Source organism: Alosa pseudoharengus, unplaced genomic scaffold (genome assembly GCF_046254945.1).
Source record: "Alosa pseudoharengus isolate Yale_2024_CS ecotype anadromous, Long Island Sound unplaced genomic scaffold, YU_APseudo_1.1 YU_APseudo_1.1_scf_7, whole genome shotgun sequence".
Lineage (NCBI taxonomy): Eukaryota > Metazoa > Chordata > Actinopteri > Clupeiformes > Clupeidae > Alosa > Alosa pseudoharengus.
In genome coordinates this window covers 8,854,650-8,875,368 of record NW_027468859.1, presented here as the reverse complement: position 1 = coordinate 8,875,368, position 20,719 = coordinate 8,854,650, and the positions used below count along the sequence as shown (strand labels likewise).

Below are 20,719 nucleotides of genomic sequence, written 5' to 3'. Positions count from 1 at the left end.
TGCTCCATCCTGCTTTAATGATTACCGCCCCGTGGCACTGACACCCACCATCATGAAGTGCTTTGAGCGGCTTGTCATGTCACACATCAAATCCATTCTCCCCCCCACCCTGGACCCCTTCCAGTTTGCATACTGAGCCAAACGGTCCACAGAGGATGCAATCTGCTCTGCCCTCCACCCAGCCCTCACCCACCTGGAAAAAAGAGACTCATATGTGAGATTGCTGTTTATAGACTTCAGTTCTGCATTCAACACCATAATACCACAACAACTCATCTGCAAACTTGACAAACTGGGACTCAGTACCTACCTCTGCAACTGGCTACTGGACTTCCTCAAGTAGTACGTGTTGGCAACAATATCTCAAGCAGCATCACACTGAGCACGGGGGCCTCCCAAGGCTGCATGCTCAGTCCGCTGCTCTTCACCCTGCTGACGCATGACTGCACTGCAACCTACAGCAACAACCACATAGTGAAATTTGCTGACGACACAACTCTGGTGGGTCTCATCACCAAGGGCGACGAGACTCAATACAGGTTGGAGGTCGACCTTCTGACCATGTGGTGCAGGGACAACAACCTCCTGCTGAACGTCAGCAAGACCAAGGAGATTGTTGTTGACTTCCGGAGAGGTCACACCCAACACCTGCCACTGACCATCGACGGTGCTGTGGTGGAGAGAGTGAGCAGCACCAAATTCCTGGGGGTCACATCAGTGAAGACCTCTCCTGGACCACCAACACTGTATCACTGGCGAAGAAAGCTCAGCGCCGCCTGTACTTCCTGCGGAAACTCAGGCGAGCAATTGCTCCACCAGCCATCATGACCACATTCTACCGAGGCACCATTGAGAGCATCCTCTCCAGCTGTATCACTGTGTGGGGCGGAAGCTGCACTGAATACAACAGGAAAGCCCTGCAGCGCATAGTGAACACAGCTGGAAGGATTATTGGTGCTTCACTCCCCTCCCTGAAGGACATTTACACCTCCCACCTCACCCGCAAGGCGACCACAATTGTGAGTGATGCAAGTCACCCCGCTCACAATTTGTTTGATCTACTGCCCTCTGGGAAGAGGTACAGAAGCTTGCGCTCCCGCACCACCAGACTCACCAACAGCTTCATACACCAGGCTGTTAGGATGCTGAACTCTCTCCCCCCTCCCCCCCCTCCACCCTCAGCTACATAACATCCTGGACTTTGGACCCACAATGGCTGCCTTGCACTACTCCACTTGCACTACTCCACTTGTACACTTGCACACTTTGCAACTTGTTGTTGTTGTCCTGTTGTCCTGAAAACACTTCTGAACACACTTCTGCTGCTCTTACATAACTTGCACCACTATGCCACTTGCATACTTAGGTCAAACAGAACTACCTCAGCCATTTATTGGCCTGACTTTTGCACTATTATATTGACTGTCTACTGTATGCACAATTGCACAATTTCAACCCAAATTTTGCTGCTCTTATTTCTTCATTGTATGTGCCTTCTTATTTACTTTTTATATTGTTTACTTGAATGTTATGTTTGTCTGTGGACCTAATTGGTAAAATATGTCTTGTCTCCACCGTGGGATAGTGGGAAACATCATTTCAATCTCTTTGTATGTCTTGACATGTGAAGAAATTGACAATAAAGCAGACTTTGACTTTGACTTTGACTTTGACTTTAATTAAAAAGTGTTTCAACTGTCCCGGCTCGCCCCTACTGATGCCTATCAATATGCTGTGACTGGATGGGTCAAAAACGTGAAAGTGCGGCACCTGGCCACCAAGGATTTATATTTAATCATGGGAAATGTAAGTATTATGTAAAAACAATTCAAATAGGCTCTGACTGAAACTATAGATCATTTGTTTAGAATTCTAGAAGGAACCAAGAAAATAATTCACTCCTCCATAATTCAGCTGTATTTTGGACATACAGTACAGTAGCTCTCTGAAATGCTGCTCTGGACGTGACATAAACGACTTAATCGGCTCGAGAGTGTGACGTGCTCTTGCAGCTGACACAAACAGATATTCCGGGTCAGCGCATTCGCCTCCTCCGCTCCCCTCCTCTGTGGTCCAGAGGCGTCGGTGTGGGAGCTGGACTGGGCTGAGCACCTCATGAATGAATAATTGCATGGGGCAGGAGGGTGAGAGAAATCCTGCCGACTTGCGCGCCTTTTTCTGTTTTTGTGGGCGTGTTGTGTGTTGATGAAAAAATGCATTGCCCTTTTCAGATGGATTAGGAGTCTAGGCGTTAGATCCCCAAATCTCCCCAACCCCCACACCCTGAGCACATGCAGACACACACGCACACACACACAAACACACACACTGACACACATCCGCACACAGTCTCACACAGTCACCCACACACAAACACACTCCCCTTCGGCACTTGTGTGTGTGCGTGTGCGTGCGCGCGTGTGTGTGTGTTGGAGGATTGTGGCGATGGGGTTGTGGGTGAAAGTGAATGTGACACCTACAAATGAATTTGCTTTGTGCTGCTCATGACTCAGTCAGGGTGGCTTTCCATGTAAAAGCCACAAGATTAAAATGATGTGATGCATTTTCTGACTGAATTAAGCACCAAACACATAAACACACACACACACACACACACACACACACACACACACACATACATAAGCAGATAGTGACCTTTGGAAACACCTACGACAACGAACATCCAAGCAAATCTTAGCATTACGAGGATGCTGTTGCTCAAAGAGCAATAGAAAATGATGGGAAGGTATCTACATTTCTGCATAACATTTAAACAAGAAGGAAGGAGAACAGTGACAATGGACTAAGCCTGAAGTGTTTGTTCCTTTGCGTCCTTTTGTTTGTTCCTTTGCGTCTCTTCCACTATTCTGTTCAGTGCTTTTGCAGTTGAATACATCATGTTTTAGGCATCACCCTTTTGTGTGCAAAGTCTTTTCTTTCACAATATTTAATTTTCCTCGGATTTTACACAGCTGGCAAAACATCTCAACATACAGACCTTAGTGTAAAGCTAATCTGATTTAACATTTGATTAACATTTGCTTTGCATAGGCATGCCCAGTGCTGGAATGATGATTGAAATAAAGCAAACACTGTTCCTCAGTTTCAATATATTATAAATCAAACAGTATTATATTGCAAAACATGTATCATTTCTATGGATAGGGCAATTACACCAGTACAGTACAAGTACAAATATTCAGCTTGAAAACAGTGACACTATCTAACGTGTTCTGGGAAGGCGTGCTGTTTCTGTATTTTTAAATAAATCATAATTTGCTCTGTTGCAAAACCTGCTTTCTTTTATTCACCATTGCATATATTGTTTAGCAAAGTAATACATCTAAGCTGACATGCATATTCTTAATGTTTTTTCCCCACATACTGTACCAATACAATATGCTGTTGGCGAGAATATTTTTTTTTTTCACAACTGTGGAGAAACTGTATAGTTCCCTTCTGCATTGGGTAAGCCTGACTACCACCATCTACACCATCTCATATGTGGCTTTCTGGGAATACTTTAGCATTTCTCAAAGATTGTTCCCCCCATTCCCTGCAGAGGCTTTCCTTGATAGCGGTCTCCACAACAAGGACAGTGACAGGGTCCCTGCACAACACTGCCTACGACTCAAACTAGAATACAGGTCCATAGCTGATTCATAGAGGGAGCTACTGTACCTTCACGGTTGGAGTCCTAAACTACAATAGGGGTCCATAATTGAGTAAGGCTCAATAGAAACTTCTAGTCCTTAGTAAGAATCCATAGAGCGAATCCATAGAGGGTCCATAGTTGACTCATAGAAAGAGCTGTCACAGTTGGAGTAAGTTAGAAACTGTAAGTTTCACTGTTTTCTGTTAACAACTGTAACTGTACTTTTTACTTCACTTTTTGTTGTTTACAGCGAGTCAGGCCAACGAGTATCCAGATCAGAATCATCAGAATACTATTCATGGGTTTCATCAGGTCCGTTTCCACAGGTGTATCAATCAAGCACCATGCAGTCTGCATTCATAATCTAGGCTGCTTGATTTTATACACCTGTGTAAAGGGACCAGATAAAACCCATGAATAGATACTGTATATAATGGCTGGTAGGTGGGCTTTTAATTCTGTATATCAAGACACCTATGAAGTAGATCTTGCAAAAAAGTTTTATCACCGTTCCATATACTGTACTCTTTGCAATGGTAACTGTAACAACCACAGAAAACAACGGTTCAACAAGGAGTTGTCGCAACAATGGAATCAACTTTAACCAAGCTAACTACCCAGTGTTATCACAGTCAACAAACTGAATAAGCTCTGCTTCTTTTTAAACTGAACTGTATGTTTCCTTTCTGTGCAATAAATGCGTGACTATATTATTACATACATGACTGGCGAAGTCATGGGGACAAGTGCAACAGCCGCCATGGCATCCCACTTTGCGTCATGGTGATCTTTGCCTCCCCCTTGTCCATAAAGTCTGTGTATCGGGACACCTCAGTGGCTATTATCTCTGACATATACACCTCAAATGTGCAATATTATATGTGCAATATTCCTTTAAGTCTACCCCACCTCAAAAGTGCAGTATTCTTTGCAAAGTGTGTTTGCAGTGTACTTTATAGTGTGTACTGTATCTCATGGCGGTACTGTATTGCATTTCATAGGGTTCCCATAGTGTGTATCTGTGTGTCATGGTGGGTAGTCTTATCTAATCTAATCTAATCCAAATCTAAATATATAATATTCATATATTGGGTTCATATTATATTTATATTGTTACCAAGGCTCCTTATGTAACCCTGTGAGGCCCAAGAACCAAAAGCTGTTGCTAAATTAATCAGCCGTTTTGTCAGTTTGGCTGGAATTGCACCCATGGAACAGGGATGGCAGAGGCCAGGTTTAAGTCTCCTCATCCAGATGTGTAGGTTGTAGAATGTTACTAAGACAATCTTCACTGTAGTATATCACATAACCCTATCTCAAGAATGTACATTTTGACATATTTGATGTATGTAATTACTTGGTGAGGGGAAGTGGGGTACAGGCTATTGGAGTACTGAAATGTATTCCTTGGGTTACATTCCGTCCTGTCAAAAAGGAAACAGTGACAACCACAGCTGAAGAAATACATTAAAAATTACTCTCTTCTTTTCTGCCTGAGGTGGACCAGTTAACCAGAGGCTTTGTGAAGCGTGTGAAATGTGATTACAGCACCGGCCGACTCTACACTCCCACCATTCAGTTAGAGCCCAGCGAGCAAAACAAAGTTGAGCTGTGAGCGCAGTTTTTTTTTTTCACTCAGCATACTGTCCTGTCCTCTGTGGGGTGTCCGTGCATATGAATCATTTATGTGTTTACAAGCCCAAAAAAACGCAGCGCAAAACACGACCCTTGCAGACACACAAAACCACAACATCCGTTCCTCTGCTTCGTCGACACTACCTTATTCTGACCCAACGTGCTCCTGGCGATGCCAGGTGAGGTCAAGGGGTCACCATGAGGCTGTGCATGTCGTTCACTGAGAATTACTGTAACAACGTCTACATGCTGAAATGTGATCGGAATTCCAGAATCAAACAACCAAACAACCTAGGCTCAAAATCAAACAAGAAAAATAGGAGAGAGGCCGCACTATGCATACATACTCTTTTATTTGCACATACGCGTTTCGGCGTGTGCCTTCTTCAGTGTGCAAATAAAAGAGTATGTATGCATAGTGCGGCCTCTCTCCTATTTTTCTTGTATGTATAACTATCCAGGCCAGCACTCTTAAAGTTTAGAAATAGACAAATTGAGTGAAGCCTGCTCCTATCCTCACTGACTCAAAATCAAACAACCATGAACCCTGTTAAATGTGTTATTATTTGTGTCTGGATGTTGCATTAGACTGTGGGTGTGTGGGTGTGTGTGTGAGGGTGTTTACCCAAACTGAGCCCAACCCTTACCCGTTTCCGAAGGTTGCAGGTGAGAATGAGGTTCCGCGAGAAGGTGTTGGCAAAGGCCGTGTAGAACTCCAGCACCTTGAGCAGGGCGTCCCTTCTGATGACATGCAGGTCGCAGTACGTCAGGGCCCGCACATTAGCGCACGAGTGTGCCAGGTTGCTCTCCTTCCAGAACACGTCCCCAAACACGTCCCCTTTTCCTTCAGTAGGAAAAAACAATAAGTTAGCACATGTCACAACAACAAGCATTAAAGCACTTAAGTGGTCCGATGCAGCGAAACCTAAACTCCCACTTCCCGGAACAATCGATGGACTTCGTCTGTCAGTACTTCAGTCAAACAAGCTCTTTCTTCAACCGAGAAAGGGCTTTAATGGGAACTGGCTGTTCCAAATACACAAACTGATGGATGTACAACCCAAATGCATCCCTAACACAATCATTGCATTTCTACACAGAAAACAAATATGGCTCTGCTTTATAAAAGCCCAACTACAGAGTCTAACTCAAACTCAAGTGGGGGGAAGAATGTGAGTGCATATTCAAAAGGATGGTAAAAGTTTTTGTTCTCAACAACAAAATTACTCCTGTAACTGAAACCATAATAACTTTTCATTATTACTGTGTACTTTATTTCATTTTATTTTGTTCTGTTTCAGCATTTTAATTCACTACAGGAGACAGCAAGCACTTTTTTCGGAAATGAACAAACATTGAGGCACTTTTCACAACAACAACCAAACACCTGCTGTGCCTTATTTCGATATTTGGCAAGGAAAAGGATGTTTACATGCTTCTAACACAGTTAGTTTAATAAATAACTGAAGTTGTTGACAATTATCCATACAGTGAATAAGTGCAGCTCTTTACAACTCTAACATATGGGAGTTAAATCCAAAGATTTCTAGAGGCTCTGTCTGAGTCGGTTACGTCCCAGGAGAACCAATCATGGCTTTACCACTGGTAACTCTTAGATGGTGTATACAACCATCTGTAAACAAAGGAGCTCACTGGAAGAAAGCTACCTTTGGCTCTGGGGTGCAGAGTAGAACAGCATATAAAATGGTGTTTTTCAAACAGGAAGTTTAAACAAACACACGCTGTGTGTGTTTGTTTCTACTGAACTGCTTATTAAAAGTTCAGACATCACACACAGCAATCTGCTGCTGTTTGTGTATGTGTGTGTGCAGTGATGCCAGTAACGCGTTACTTAGTAACGCGTTAGTCTATTTTTACCACTTTTTTCAGTAACGAGTAATCTAACGCGCTACTATTTACAAACCAGTATTCAGATTAAAGTTACTTATCTAAGTTACTGTGCGTTAATATTTTTGTCATTTTCCTTAATAAAAAGATATATTCTTTGCTTTCTTCTTGTGTTGGGGATTAATGTCATGTAGGCTATGCTCACGTTTTCAGCATGAGGACAATTCACGTGCAGCGACACAAACGAAAACAACAATGGAGGGAGAGAGAGATGCACATTTCATCAGTCATTACTTTGAGTTTGTGTCAGCTAAACATGACAAAAAATAAAGTACAATGTACATTCTGTGCTGGCGACAAAGTGCTGTCTAGCTAGACATCCCAAGTCTCCCGAAGTTTTGGAAGTCTCCCACATATTGATAGCGGCTTCCTGACGCCCGCAAATTACATAAAATCTCCCGGAACCTAGAGCGAACAAGAGCACGCAAGCCAGACCGGACTTCAAATCAAAGATTCTAGAATCTTTGCTTCAAATCGCGTGTGCATAGCTTAATGCGCACACAACGGAGAGTGGTGCGTTTGTGCCTGAAGCGCATCCAAGACAGAGAGCATCCTGGTCTGTTTTGCTAAATCAACCAATCCGTTTTCAGTGTGCTTATATCTCTTTTCTCCCAAACATAATTAATCAGTTCAGTCAGTGTATCTAGGAACAGAAGCGTCATGGCAGCGTCAGTGCCCCTCAAAAAGGAAGATTTAAGACCCATTTCACATCAGACTACACAAAAGTGTACCCAATTGTCTTAAAAGATTAAAACATAATGATAATCTTGCACACTGCACTGTTTGTAACAGCAACTTTAGCATTGCTCACGGCAGGTTAAATGATTGCAAAAGACTTGTTGAGGTGAGTTTAACAAGTGTAATTTCATTTGCATATTACTCAGGCCTATAGGCTACAAGATGGCTAGTTGCCAAGGCTACATGAAAAAAAATCTACATATTTTACTATAACAATTTCTATCAATAGGCCTTCCTTATTTGGTGTACTTAGACATTATTGAACAAACATCTGAATTTCAGTATCTAAGTAGGTTAGGTTGGGATGTCTGCTATACATTGCTGTTAAAATGCACTTCCAGTATGTGAGTATTGGCAAAACCGGTTATCATTTTTATGTTGAGGCGTTGGGGGTGTTGTCGGCAGCTGCTGAAAGTAACTAATAAAGTAACTTGTAATCTAACATAGTTACTTTTAAAATCAAGTAATCAGTAAAGTAACTAAGTTACTTTTTAAAGGAGTAATCAGTAATCAGTAATCAGATTACTTTTTCAAGGTAACTGTGGCAACACTGTGTGTGTGTGTGTGTGTGTGTGTGTGTGTGTGCCTGTGTGTGTGTGTGCGTGTGTGTGTGTGTGTGTGTCTGTGTGCGTGTGTGTGCGGTATGTGAGTGTAAAAAAAAAAGACTTTGGACGTAGTGCTTAACCTGGCGGACGTTGGGGTGCCCACCACGGTCCTTTGATGAGGTCCGTCATTAGAGTCTCTGTAGGGTCTTGCTTTGGAGTTCAAGTGAATGCCTTGGGGCCAATTAGCTTTCCGCACTCCCATTTTATCCCTCTTCATAATCGAAAAGGAAAAAACACATCTGATCTGATAGGCCATTAAATGAATGAGGCTTAAAATCCTTTCTTGACGAGGTCTAATCAGATGTAATGCAAAGGTCTCAGTGCTATTTCACGTGGGGCACACTTGCCAGACTGTTGCGGGCTTGTTGATGACCTCTGTAGATGGTGAAATCACTGCTGCTAAGTGTATGCTTTGTGAAATGTGGCATTTGAGTTGTTTACTTCTGAGTCACTGATGTGAAAAGAGAGGAGAATATGTTCCAAGAAATGCTTTTTTTCTGTTCAAGCAAAGGGTTAGGATAGTATAAATGTGTATACAGGAAAAGGCAACTAATCAAGGCACCTCAAGGCACATTTTAATGTCATAGTCAATTCAGTTTTCTTGCACTACATCCTAAAATCACATAGACCAGGATCAAATCAATAGTAGCCCTAGTGATCTAGACTCTCTCCATAATCCCCAGTGTGAACAGTCAGTGTTGACAAATGCAGCTTTAGTGAAAAGCGAGAGCATGATTTGTTCGAATATTGAAATCTGATAGCCATTTGTGTGCAGGTCAAGTGTTGGACTAAAAGGAGTTATCCTTGATATATTAGATTTGGCTCTAATATAACTGATTTGGTCCTAATTTAGCCCTGATCTGGTCTTCCTACAGTCGATTTGGTCCTAATTTAGCCCCAATTTAACCCTAATTTGGCCATAATATAGCACCAATTTAAACCTGATTTGGCACTGGGCCGGTTTGCACCAGTGGGTCACAACCAATCGAGCCTCTGTGAATCTTGCCGGCCACACACACATTTTAAAGCAGGGCTTAGCAATGAGCCTGGCTCTGCAATAAGCAGTAACCCCCTTGGTGTGCTAAATTGGGACATGATTCGGGCCTCTCGTCTCCTCCCTGCGTGCCATGCTGACAACACAGTTTGAGCAAAGGGCAAGGGATGCCTGTGGGTGATGCGCTGGCCTCCACGGTACCCGCCGCCACACGGAGCAGAAATTGGGATACGACACAGACCCGAGTTTGGGATCCTTTAGCTGTGCTGTGACGATGTCAGATTCAAAAGGTCATTTCTGGTCCGTTTCTGGTGGAGCTACTTTAATTACAATAATAGTATGTGGTCTTAATCTTTAGGGAGGTGTGAAAAACAACCAGTAAAACCTTGCATGAAAACACATAGGATGTGTCACTGACGTCATCATGACAAGTGCGAGATACGTCGTTGTATAATGCTATAGGAGTCTTGTGCTCTACTGTTGGCAACTGTCAAAAGAGCTCTTAGATGGCATGATGTCACACACTGTAGTCACACAGGTCTGATGTCTGAACACTGTGAGAGTTCTCATGACAGCTACTAAGAGTGGTGACACAACAGAGTGCTGAATCAGAGATGTTGAGAGAGGAAATGGACACATCATGATTATGATGCTGCTATGTCAGTCTTATGACTAAGGCGGGGATCACACTGACCAGCGGCAAGCGGCAGGTTTCCTATTGTTCTCTAAGGTTCGGCAGCGGAACGGTGGCAACGCTGGCGTAACGCTAGCGTTGAACAAGCTGAGCGTTGAACTTGTTTCAACTTACAAAGCGCAATGCGAGCATATTCAAATGTCGGTTAAGGCAAACTGTTTGTGTTACCATAGGAACGAGATAGAAAAGTGTCACACACTCTGGCTCCATATCCAAGTATCCGAGGATCTTACCGAGGATGGCGATGACCTCGTCGTCCTGGATGACCTCCAGCGAGCCGGACACGACGAAGCAGAGGGTGTCCACACTCTCACCGGCGTGGAAGATGAGGTCGCCGGGAGCGCAGTGCGTGGTCTGGAACTCCACAGCCAGCGAGCGCAGGCAGCCGTCACTGGCCAGACGGAAGGCTGGGTGCTCGTTGAACACCTGCCGGTTGAGGTGGACGCAGATGTCCGCACGCATGTCTTTGGGACATATGGACAGCACCTATAGGAGGAACCGGGACGGGATGGGACAAGAGGACACAGGGCGAGAATGAGGGACAGAGCCAAGCTGTGGAGGGACATGAATTTCTTAAATAATATCACTGTTTCACACTACAATCTCACTGGTTCTTTTGATTAAAAGATTCACTTGAGCAACAATACCTCAAATATTACTGTAAAATATATATAATCAATCTCTCTCATCTCCTGCCCCTCCCCACATCCCAATATCCTTCCATTCTCTCCATAGGGATTAGCAGTGTCTCACAACTGACCTCACGTCCTTCCATTCAATTCAATTCCATTTTATTTATGAAGCACCATAACATATGAAGTCAAGTTTGACCTTGACCTTGAACTCCAGTACTACAGTATAAAAATATTCCATTCAGCAAGCATCCTCCTGTGTGCAGTGTGTGTGTGTGTGTGTGTGTGTCAGTGTGATCGGACCTGCTTGTGTGTGTGTTGTTTTTAAGATGAGTGGAGTGCCATGGCAAATTAATTAAACATGACCACTGCGGCGGGGCTGAGGTCGGGACAGGCAGGCAGGCAGGGAGGCATTCTTTGATGCCTTCTCATTACGACGACATGCGGAGAAAATAAATAGAATAAGCACAGCCATTCAGACTCTGCTGGTATTTGCAAATGTCAATTTGCCAGCATGCATGAATATTTCATTCCTTTTTTTCTTCATTTTCTTACCGGTGTAAGTGGCCAAATAAATTGCGAGTGAGTGAGTGAGTGTGTGCATACTATTTCCTTCCATTAAAAACAATATGAAAACGCATACACTGCAGAAGAGGAAATAAGTGCACCTTTTATTTGCTTATGAAACCACAAATAAGATATGAAACCACAAATAAGATATGAAACCACAAATAAGATATGAAAACAATCCATTTTGAATGGCTGTTTTCTCAAGGCCAGTGAGTGCAAAGTTAAGCTCATGTAGAGATCTTTGAGGAATTGCAAATAACTCTTTGTATTCATCACATAGCATGTATAGACTACATAAGCGATGCATTCCATACAAATGTAGTTCATATACTGCCAGTTTTGCAGGAAAATCTCTGACCTTGACGACACAAATAGAAAGTCTAGTGTGCTGTGATATAATTTTGGTGCAAACACATCTCTTCTCTATGCTTAGACAAATAAAATGCACAACATGACTCAAACTTTTCTTTTCCACAATTTTGTCTCGTTTTAAGCCCTTTAGCTCTGGTTTTGGTGTGATCTATTCACACAGTATAAAGTATAGTTTGAGCTGCCACGCTTTATTCATATGGCCCCATAGAGACTATGATGTTCTCAGGCTCTCTCTCTCTCTCTCTCTCTCTCTGTCTCTCTGTTTCTCTCTCTCTCTGTCTCTCTCTCGCTCTCTCTCTCTCCCAAAAGCACCTGGCTTCCACAAATCCGCGTCCTCGTACTTGGGCACATTGAACCGCTGAATCAGTTCCTTTTTTTAGATAATTACTTGAATCAGCTCCTTAGTCTTGCAGAGCAGTAATAGTCCTAAGCTCTGGTGATGGTCTGCAGGATCTGACTCAAGCATTCTGCTTGGAATGATTTATGAGTATCAAGAGTGCATTATGAAGATAAGAACAAGGTTTATAGTTAGAGTTCAGTGAATATTTGTTGATATTTAAGCTTAAGAGTTAATTAAATTACACACAACCCTCTTCCTGTGCTCCTGAAACAACTTGTTGACCGGCTTGGTCCGATTGGCTGGGATTGTTTATTCCTCAGTCAGATGTAATTGAGATCTAATTAGTTGAAACTGACAAAAAAATACATTGGGTTAAAATGGCGGACTAGACCTTTATCCACTGCAACCTCGGAGAAAAGGTGTTCGAAATGGTCTATCTATCATTTATTGATGTCAGTTGGTCAGTTGGTATATAGCTTTTAAGAAATACGCCCCTATGCAGAATGCTCTGGATACATTGAATTACTGCTTGAGACAAACACATCTTTGACAATAGTCTTTGTTAGAACGTGAATGACATTAACATGTCATCATCATATCATGGTAGATGCCATGCCTTGTCATCAGCTGTGATGGCAGTCTCTGATTGTCACATCATAACAGCCTTGGAGCATGCTTAGCTGTGATACCATCAAATATCAGACATTTTAAATCTCTGGCAGTTCACAGGCTATCAAAGATCTTGAGTGCCTTCATGATAATTACTGATAAAGGGGATTTGACGCTGCTATAGCCATGAGAAGAATGTCAGTGACATTAGCTTGTAGCATCAAACAGACTAAAAAAACATAATCTAGGTTCCATTACACAACTATTGGTGATGGTATATCCTTAATTATAGTCTTAATGTTATGAATGGCATGTTAATAATGTCTATGGTTGGGCTTCTAAATGACAACACTGAGGAGCACATTGTTGTAACAGGTGCACCAAAAATGTGCAAGTTAAGCTTTTGTCAAGATTCATAATTAACTTTGGACAAAAGCATTTGCTAAATAAGCATAAACATAGACAAATCACTTTCAAAGAAGCCTGAATTCAGTTACAAACTTCATAGTATCTAATTAAACACCATTCCCCATCTCTTGGGAGAGAGAGCTCGAAATGGTAGTGAACCACTAAAGGGCCCACCACGTGAACATGAAGGGGCTGTTGCATTAGCATCATTCCATAATGTGGTTAAATGAAGTGCTGCAATGCACTGTGACTACATTCAGATGCTAATGGTGCTATTAGCGACAGCAGCGCTAGTGCCGAGGGGAACTCACATTTGCTCTGCCCTCACAGGCTCCAAATCCACAGGAATGTAATTAAGACATCTCAGGTTTCATCGGAGGGGGTGATCATGAGCCAGACCGCTCACGTAATTGGGAAATGTTGGGAAAGTGTGTGTGTGTGTGTGTGTGTGTGTGTGTGTGTGTGTGTGTGTGTGTGTACACACACAGTATGCATGTGTGTATTTGTCTGTGTATGTTTAGTCACTCTCTCTGCTGCATGGAATGGGCATGTATGTGTGCAATCTTCATATTTGTATATGCAAGTATGTTTATGTATGTATGTGTGTTTAGTTACTTTCTCTCTCTATGTGTGTGAGTGTGTGTGTGTGTCCTACTCTAGTTTGAAGAATCTCCCAGAGGCACTAGTAGTCGATTGAGAGTCTAGTCATCAGAAGCAATAGCTGAGGTGGTAATTCATGTGACTAATGGATTGCAATTAAAGTACTTCTCTTAATTACACCATGTCACTCTAAATTACAGCATACATACTCTATATAATCTCACTTGTTGGCTCAGCGCAATCAGCGGAACAGCTTTTCAATTTGAGGACATTACAATCATTACCTTCCAACAATGCTAGCCTACTACTGATTGAAGTCATTTGACAAAATGGTATGATACGGGCTATATCTTGGAGTTAAGATCATCGCTCATTGCTTGTTTGATTGACGTGCCGGAGAAGAGGTCTTTTGAACCTACGAAGAAGAAAGAAGTCTTTTGGAATTCCACAGAGGTAGGATACCAATCCCCTCTCTGGGCTCTCACACAAACACACACACACACACACACACACACACACACACACACACACACACACACACACACACACACACACCCCTCTCTACCTCTTCCTTCAGTGATAACACAGTGGGAGAGGAGAAGCTTCACCCACACCTCCTCATCAGATTGTCTCTCTGTGTCTCTCTCTCTCCACATGTCTCTCCTTTCACACATCCACTTTATCCACTTATTTATCTCCTCTCTATCTCTCCCTCTCTTTCTCTCTCTCTCTCACACACACACATACACACACACACACACACATTTACATTTACAAAATATATTATATTAAATTTGTCAACAAACAAATGAGAATGCTGCACTATCCAACAGAAATTCTAACCCAAATTACAATCCCCCTGACACTACACCAAATATGCTATGAAGCATCATTTCTTGCAAACAAGAATGACTAAGATTACACTAGAGAGTACACATCCTCCCTTCTATACACTGTAAAAACACTACGTTTAACCACTCATACTTAGAAAAAATATCCTACTGTTGTCTCCTTTTATACAAACATACGCACATATTGAAGCCTCCTTCCACAACATTAAGGTTTTATCAAAGGGTTTGAATAGTTAGGGTGATCAGGAACAAGTGTGCCAGACTCAGCAGGAAACCAGGAAGTGCACAAACCGAATAAAATACACAGAGTGAATAACGTGGAACATGACACACACAAACACACGGCAGGAAGCCGAAAACCCAGACAACATGAACCTGGAGCTAGAGATCTGGGGCGGGGTCGTGACAGGGTTTACAATAGTGTGACCCACTCTTTCACGCACCCTCTCTGTGTCGATGCCTTTGGACATGGCCCAGGTGGACACGATGTAGTCCATGACGCGCTCGCTCAGACCCTTGGGCACCTGGTAGAGTTTGAGGAAGTCGCGCACGTTGTTCAGCATCTCGTGGTAGCGGTTGGTGTTGGTGTACATCTGCTGAAAGATCGTGGTCACATTACCGAAGATGGTGGCATAGAGAAGGGCTGAAAGACAAAGAGAGAGAGCGAAAGAAAGAGAGAGAAAGAGAGAGAGAGAGAGAGAGAGAGATGAGTGAGGAGCTAACAGTGCAGTAAGACAGACAGACAGGAGAAAGGAAAGTGGAACTGAATTGAAAGTGAGAGAGGAGAGAGAAAGCGGGAGAGATAGAGACAACAATGTGTGTGTTTGTGGGGGGGAGGGGTAAAACAATGGCAAACAGAGAGACAGACAGACAGGGAGAATTGAATTACTGTAAAAGTGAGAGAGGAAGGAGAAAGTGAGAGAGATAGAGACAAAGGTGTGTGTGTGGGGGGGGGCTAAAAAAGCAATAAACAGACAGACAGACAAAAGAGAGAGAGAGAGAGGATGACAGAATGAGAGAGATTGATCAGGTCCAGTGGGAGTAAATAAAAAAAGAGATGAAGGCATGAAAATAGTCAGGACAAAGTGAGCAAGGACCAAAATACACTTGTCAAACACTCAGAGACGCCTGATGTTTAATTTATTCAAAGACAATACTTCTCAAGACCCCTCTCACTCTCTCTCTCTCTCTCTCTCTCTCTCTCTCTCTCTCTGATGACTGATGAATGCACAGAATTATTCAGGCGTCTTAGCCTTTTAAGCAGGTTAGTGCACTGCGTTATGAAGTAGTTCTCCTCAACAGTGGCAGAAAAACAAAAAAGCACCTTTAAAAGCGAGTAGTATCTTAGAGAGATCATCTAAGAGATCAACATGCCTTTAGGCAGTGAGCTCTAAGACTAAAGGCAGCACTCACTCTCTCTCTCTCTCTCTCTCTCTCTCTCAATCTTTCTCTATCTCTCTTTCTTTCTCTTGTTTTCTTTCTTTCTGTCTCCCTCACTCTCTCTTCTCCTCTCTCTTTCTCTCTCTGTCTCTCTCTATCTCCATACACTTCCTATCCCAACACACTACAGTGTTTCCATGGGAACCTGGACCAAAATAGTCTCTTGAACCAATGCTATTTTGTGATCGCCGAGAGAAAAATGACATCAAGAGGCATCTATAGCCAAAGCGCAGACCTACAGAGCACTGGGTTTATTTAGAGGAGTCATGTACCAGAAAAGTGATTCTGGCTGGGGCAGAGAAAGTAATCATCTGAGATAAAGGCCTCGGCCATGTTGGACTGACATGTCTTCAACCAGGAAGTGTCAGAACTGGTTCTGTGGTTTCAAAATAGAGGTGCTGTACAAATGCAGGAATCTTTCTTTTAAAACTGACAAAATAAATGTTGTCAAAAAGCGAGAGTCTTCCTGATAGGGGTTACTAAGGAGCTCCAATGCAGGAGTACCGGTAATAATACCCACAATATACAATATGGAGAATGTTGGCAATGTTATCACAATGCAGTGGTTCGCAAACTATTTATGCCTCTCCCTAGACAATGAGAATGCCCCACTAACACCCCTGTGCAAAGACAGACATTGATTTTATGAATCCGATCAGTTTAATGTTTTATCAGTTACATATGTTTCATTTTATTCGATCATAACAATATATCATTGTTTAAAAAGAAACAAATGATGATTTGATTGACGTGTGCTTAGTCTCAACTTTTACTGTAATGTATTGTCAGCAGTGACAACAGGGCCTTCAACAGTGAACCATATCCTTTCTGCGCTAAAAGCTCAGCACACACGTATGTATATCACATACACACTGTAGTGCACGCACACACAAACACGCACACACACACACACACACACACACACACACACATAGTGTAGTGTACAAACACACACACACACACACACACACACACACACACACACAAACAGTGTAGTGTACAAACACACGCACACACACGCACACACACACACACACACACACACACACACACACACACACACACACACACTCATACTCAGGCAATCTGAGAAGTGCAAATCAAGCAGGTTGAGATAAGCTCAAAAAAAACCAGTGCATATCCATGCAATAAGCCTAGTAATTACTGCCGGATTGCCGTCCGCTCCCTGTTAATTGACACCAGCGTTTTTTATGGTCAGTGCGATGGGCGGTAAAGGTCAGCCGAACACTGGAAGAAGCCGGTGAGCCTCCAGCAAGAGGGTATGATGGAGGAGGAGGAGATGGTGAGGTGTGACTGTATGAGGTGCCGAGCAAACATTATGCTCGAATATATATGAATAGACACAAACATACTGTACAAATATACTGTACAAACATACACATTCACATACACACATAGAGAGACATGCATACAAAAATACAGTGTGTGTGTGTGTGTGGTGTGTGTGTGTGTGTGTGTGTGTGTGTGTGTGTGTGTGTGTGTGTGTGTGTGTGTGTGTGTATGAAACCATTGGTGGTGCCTGGCTAACGGATGACAATGCATTGATGACATTCTATTATACCGGCAGATCAAGTCAGCCAGTTAATGAGATCACCTGTGTTAAGATCCAACACATGGTAGGACCGTCACTTTCCGGCCTGGTTTCAATACTTCATTTCACTTTGTGAAGCGAGTCTGGGGGCTTTGCTACTAGCGTTTACCACAGGCACTTTCGATTTTGAAACTACCATCATGCCCTCTCGTTGTCACTATTTTCAAACCACTGACAAGGCTCAAAATAGGTTTGGTGGTAGCATGGATAGGGTCCCTACAGATAAACCAACATATTGTAAACTTTCAAAGTGTACAGAGGTTATAACAAGGGCTGTTTCTGAAGGCAGCCCATTGCCTTACTTTGTGTATTAAATCAGTGGGCGAGTTCAACTTCTTCCAGTGTAACGGAGGCGAACTGAGCTAGCGTGCTAGTTGCCCGTGTAAGTCCTCACAGCCCTAACCTTTAGAACGCTTCTAACGGCTGAGTTGGAAGCCTGGGCTTTTAGCTCAGTGTTTAGAGCGTTCGACTCCCATGCCGGTGAGTGTTGAGGTGTGCGGGTTCAAGGGCCGTGAGCGGCAGACGAATTAGGGCCTCGGCTACACCAGCACTGTGCAGATCTGGCTTAACGTGATGCACGTTTGTATTGGAAGATTCCTGTAGCTGTGTCAGTATGGCGTCATACTTCTAGAATGCTCTCTGGCTTTCTGGGGTAATTTAACAATTTAACTGCTTAGCCATGCGTGACTAACCAGTTTAATTGTTAAATTATTCCCGACCCCCCACCTCACCCCATCCCAACCGCCTTTGGCTCGGAAAAACATCCTCAGGTGAGCAGGTACTGTAGCCTCTTTCCACAGCCTCTGCCAGGCTCCACAGCAATTACAATTCTCAGCCCAATACTGTATCTCCTCTGCCCAACAACCAAGGAATTAGACAATGTGAGGGAGTGAAAGAAGAGCGGGTTGCCATGAGAGAGAGAGTACTTGAGCGGTTTCCTCCACTGCTATTACAGACAACGGGCTCTAATTTGAAAGCAGTGGTGTGGTGATAACAGCCAATTATGCTGTTTGATCCCAGAGACACACTGGAGAAGGAGCCAATGACCAACACCAAAGCAGAGCAAGCGGCCATAGCAGGTCTCAACTAGGATATTTACTTTACAGTAACAGTCTCTTCATATTAGCATTCCACAACCACTTATAACCAGGTTTTAGTCTATTTGGTCATCAAACTATTAATTATTTTTGGTACAAAAGCATCACACAAACATGCATTCATGCATTCGTACACACGCGCACGCACACACACACCCACGCACGCACGCACGCGCGCACACACGCACACACATTGTTTAATAACTAATAAATGATATGTATGACTGATATAAGATATGCTAAATATATACGGATCTGAAATTTTTCAAAACATCAGGAAATTATGTATGAATCACCCAACAACACTCAAAGTTCTCCTCAGCATGCTGTCACCATCACCATCACCACCACCACCACCACCACCACCACCACCCGGTCTGAGACTGATAACGGGCCTGTGCAGCTCTATTTGTGGTCTGCGTCTGACACCACCCTCAGAGCTAATTACTGTCTGATTAAGCCAGCCCCTTACAGTCTCTTTAGCGCCACCAGCACCAAATCCCGCCATGGGCCAAACTTAGCAGGCAGCAAATGAGCACGCCGCACCTGCATGCAGCACTGAAGTCTCAAAAGTCTCCGAAGGCAGCCAGGCGTTGGGAGGAAGTGAGCCGGAGGGGGGTGAGGAGGACGCACATGCCCGCCTGCCGTTGCTCCCGCTGGGCTCTGCCTCCTCTCTTCCCCATAAGTGTCAGCTTGTCTCCAGCAAAGCGCCCATTTTGCCATTACGGCCCCGGCTAATAGCCAATCCCACGCCCTTTTATGGGGTCATAATGGGAATACCAAAACGCGTGACAGATGCCCACTTGGACGCACGCTGATGGATTAAAAACGAGCGGTGTGGGAGGATGGAGGCACGCCTGTTGAGACGGTCGAGTACTGATGCACGGAGCGTACACGTCGAGAGTAGACGTCGAGAGTAGACGACGAGACGACGCAGGTGCCTTCTCCCACCTGTGCCTTGCGCTAATGGGCCGTACAATGTGTGTGTGTGTGTGTGTGTGTGTGTGTGTGTGGCGCATGCCACTTAAACCATTAAAGGATCAAACATTGCATGCAGTTACGGGCAACACAAATCAATGAGTGGTCCGTGATGGCAGGAAAAATAAAGAAAATACTTAGATTAGTGGCCAGCCTTTCCACTATGGCCATTCTAGAATCAATCTGCAGGCTCCCGCCAACACTGACCATATCAACGGGTTCACAGATCGGCTAACATTTAGCAGCGATATCATTCAAATAGGCACATAAACAAGCAACTCTGCTAAACTCATTTACTCATAATGGAACAGAGAATGAATTACATTTTTTATATCACTTTTATTTATCACTTTGATTTCCAAATCAGCGCAGGTGAGTGATGGTACTCCTAATGTGTTTTATCTACCACATGGCTATTACAGTTTCATGAAAACACATGAAAAATGTGTGTGATAAATGAAAATAATAAGAGGAGGACCCCCCCACGCACACACACACACACAATAACTCCACTCTCTGTATTGTGGTTCTATTAAATATTTACGAGACTGACTCACACACACATTCTCAAGGCAGCCGGTGCTGAGGGGTGCCACAAAGCATTGAGCAGCATCCTTCACCGAACCAGACCTGAACTTCAGCTAAATCTCATGCTGAAGCCACACCATGGAGTCACACAGCTAATGATTATAAGAGGATGAAGAAGCACACTCACAGAGAGAGTAAGAGAGAGAGAGAGAGAGAGAGAGAAAGAGAGAGAGAGAGAGAAAGAGAGAAAGAGAGAGAGAGAGAGAGAGAGAGAGAGAGAGAGAGAGAGAGAGAGAGAAAGAGAGAGAGAGAGAGAAAGAGAGAGAGAGAGAGAGAGAGAGAGAGAGAAAGAGAGAGAGAGAGAGAGAAAGAGAGAGAGAGAGAGTCTGCATACTTATATAACTGCAGAGTCAAAACAATACCTGAATAAAAAAAGAAATCCATGCTGCATAA

General features: G+C 43.4%; 1 protein-coding gene across 2 annotated transcripts in view; it reads right to left on the bottom strand.

Moving 5' to 3' along the window:
• kcnh5a (potassium voltage-gated channel, subfamily H (eag-related), member 5a) overlaps positions 1–20,719 on the bottom strand; it is a 127,229-nt gene that overhangs the window by 25,715 nt on the left and 80,795 nt on the right. For both annotated transcript variants that reach the window (XM_076272142.1, XM_076272143.1), the window contains 3 exons: positions 15,055–15,254; positions 10,463–10,715; positions 5,938–6,134 (listed from right to left, as the gene is read on the bottom strand). In XM_076272142.1, coding sequence (XP_076128257.1) covers positions 5,938–6,134; positions 10,463–10,715; positions 15,055–15,254 — 650 coding nt within the window. The remainder of the gene's footprint in view (positions 1–5,937; positions 6,135–10,462; positions 10,716–15,054; positions 15,255–20,719) is intronic.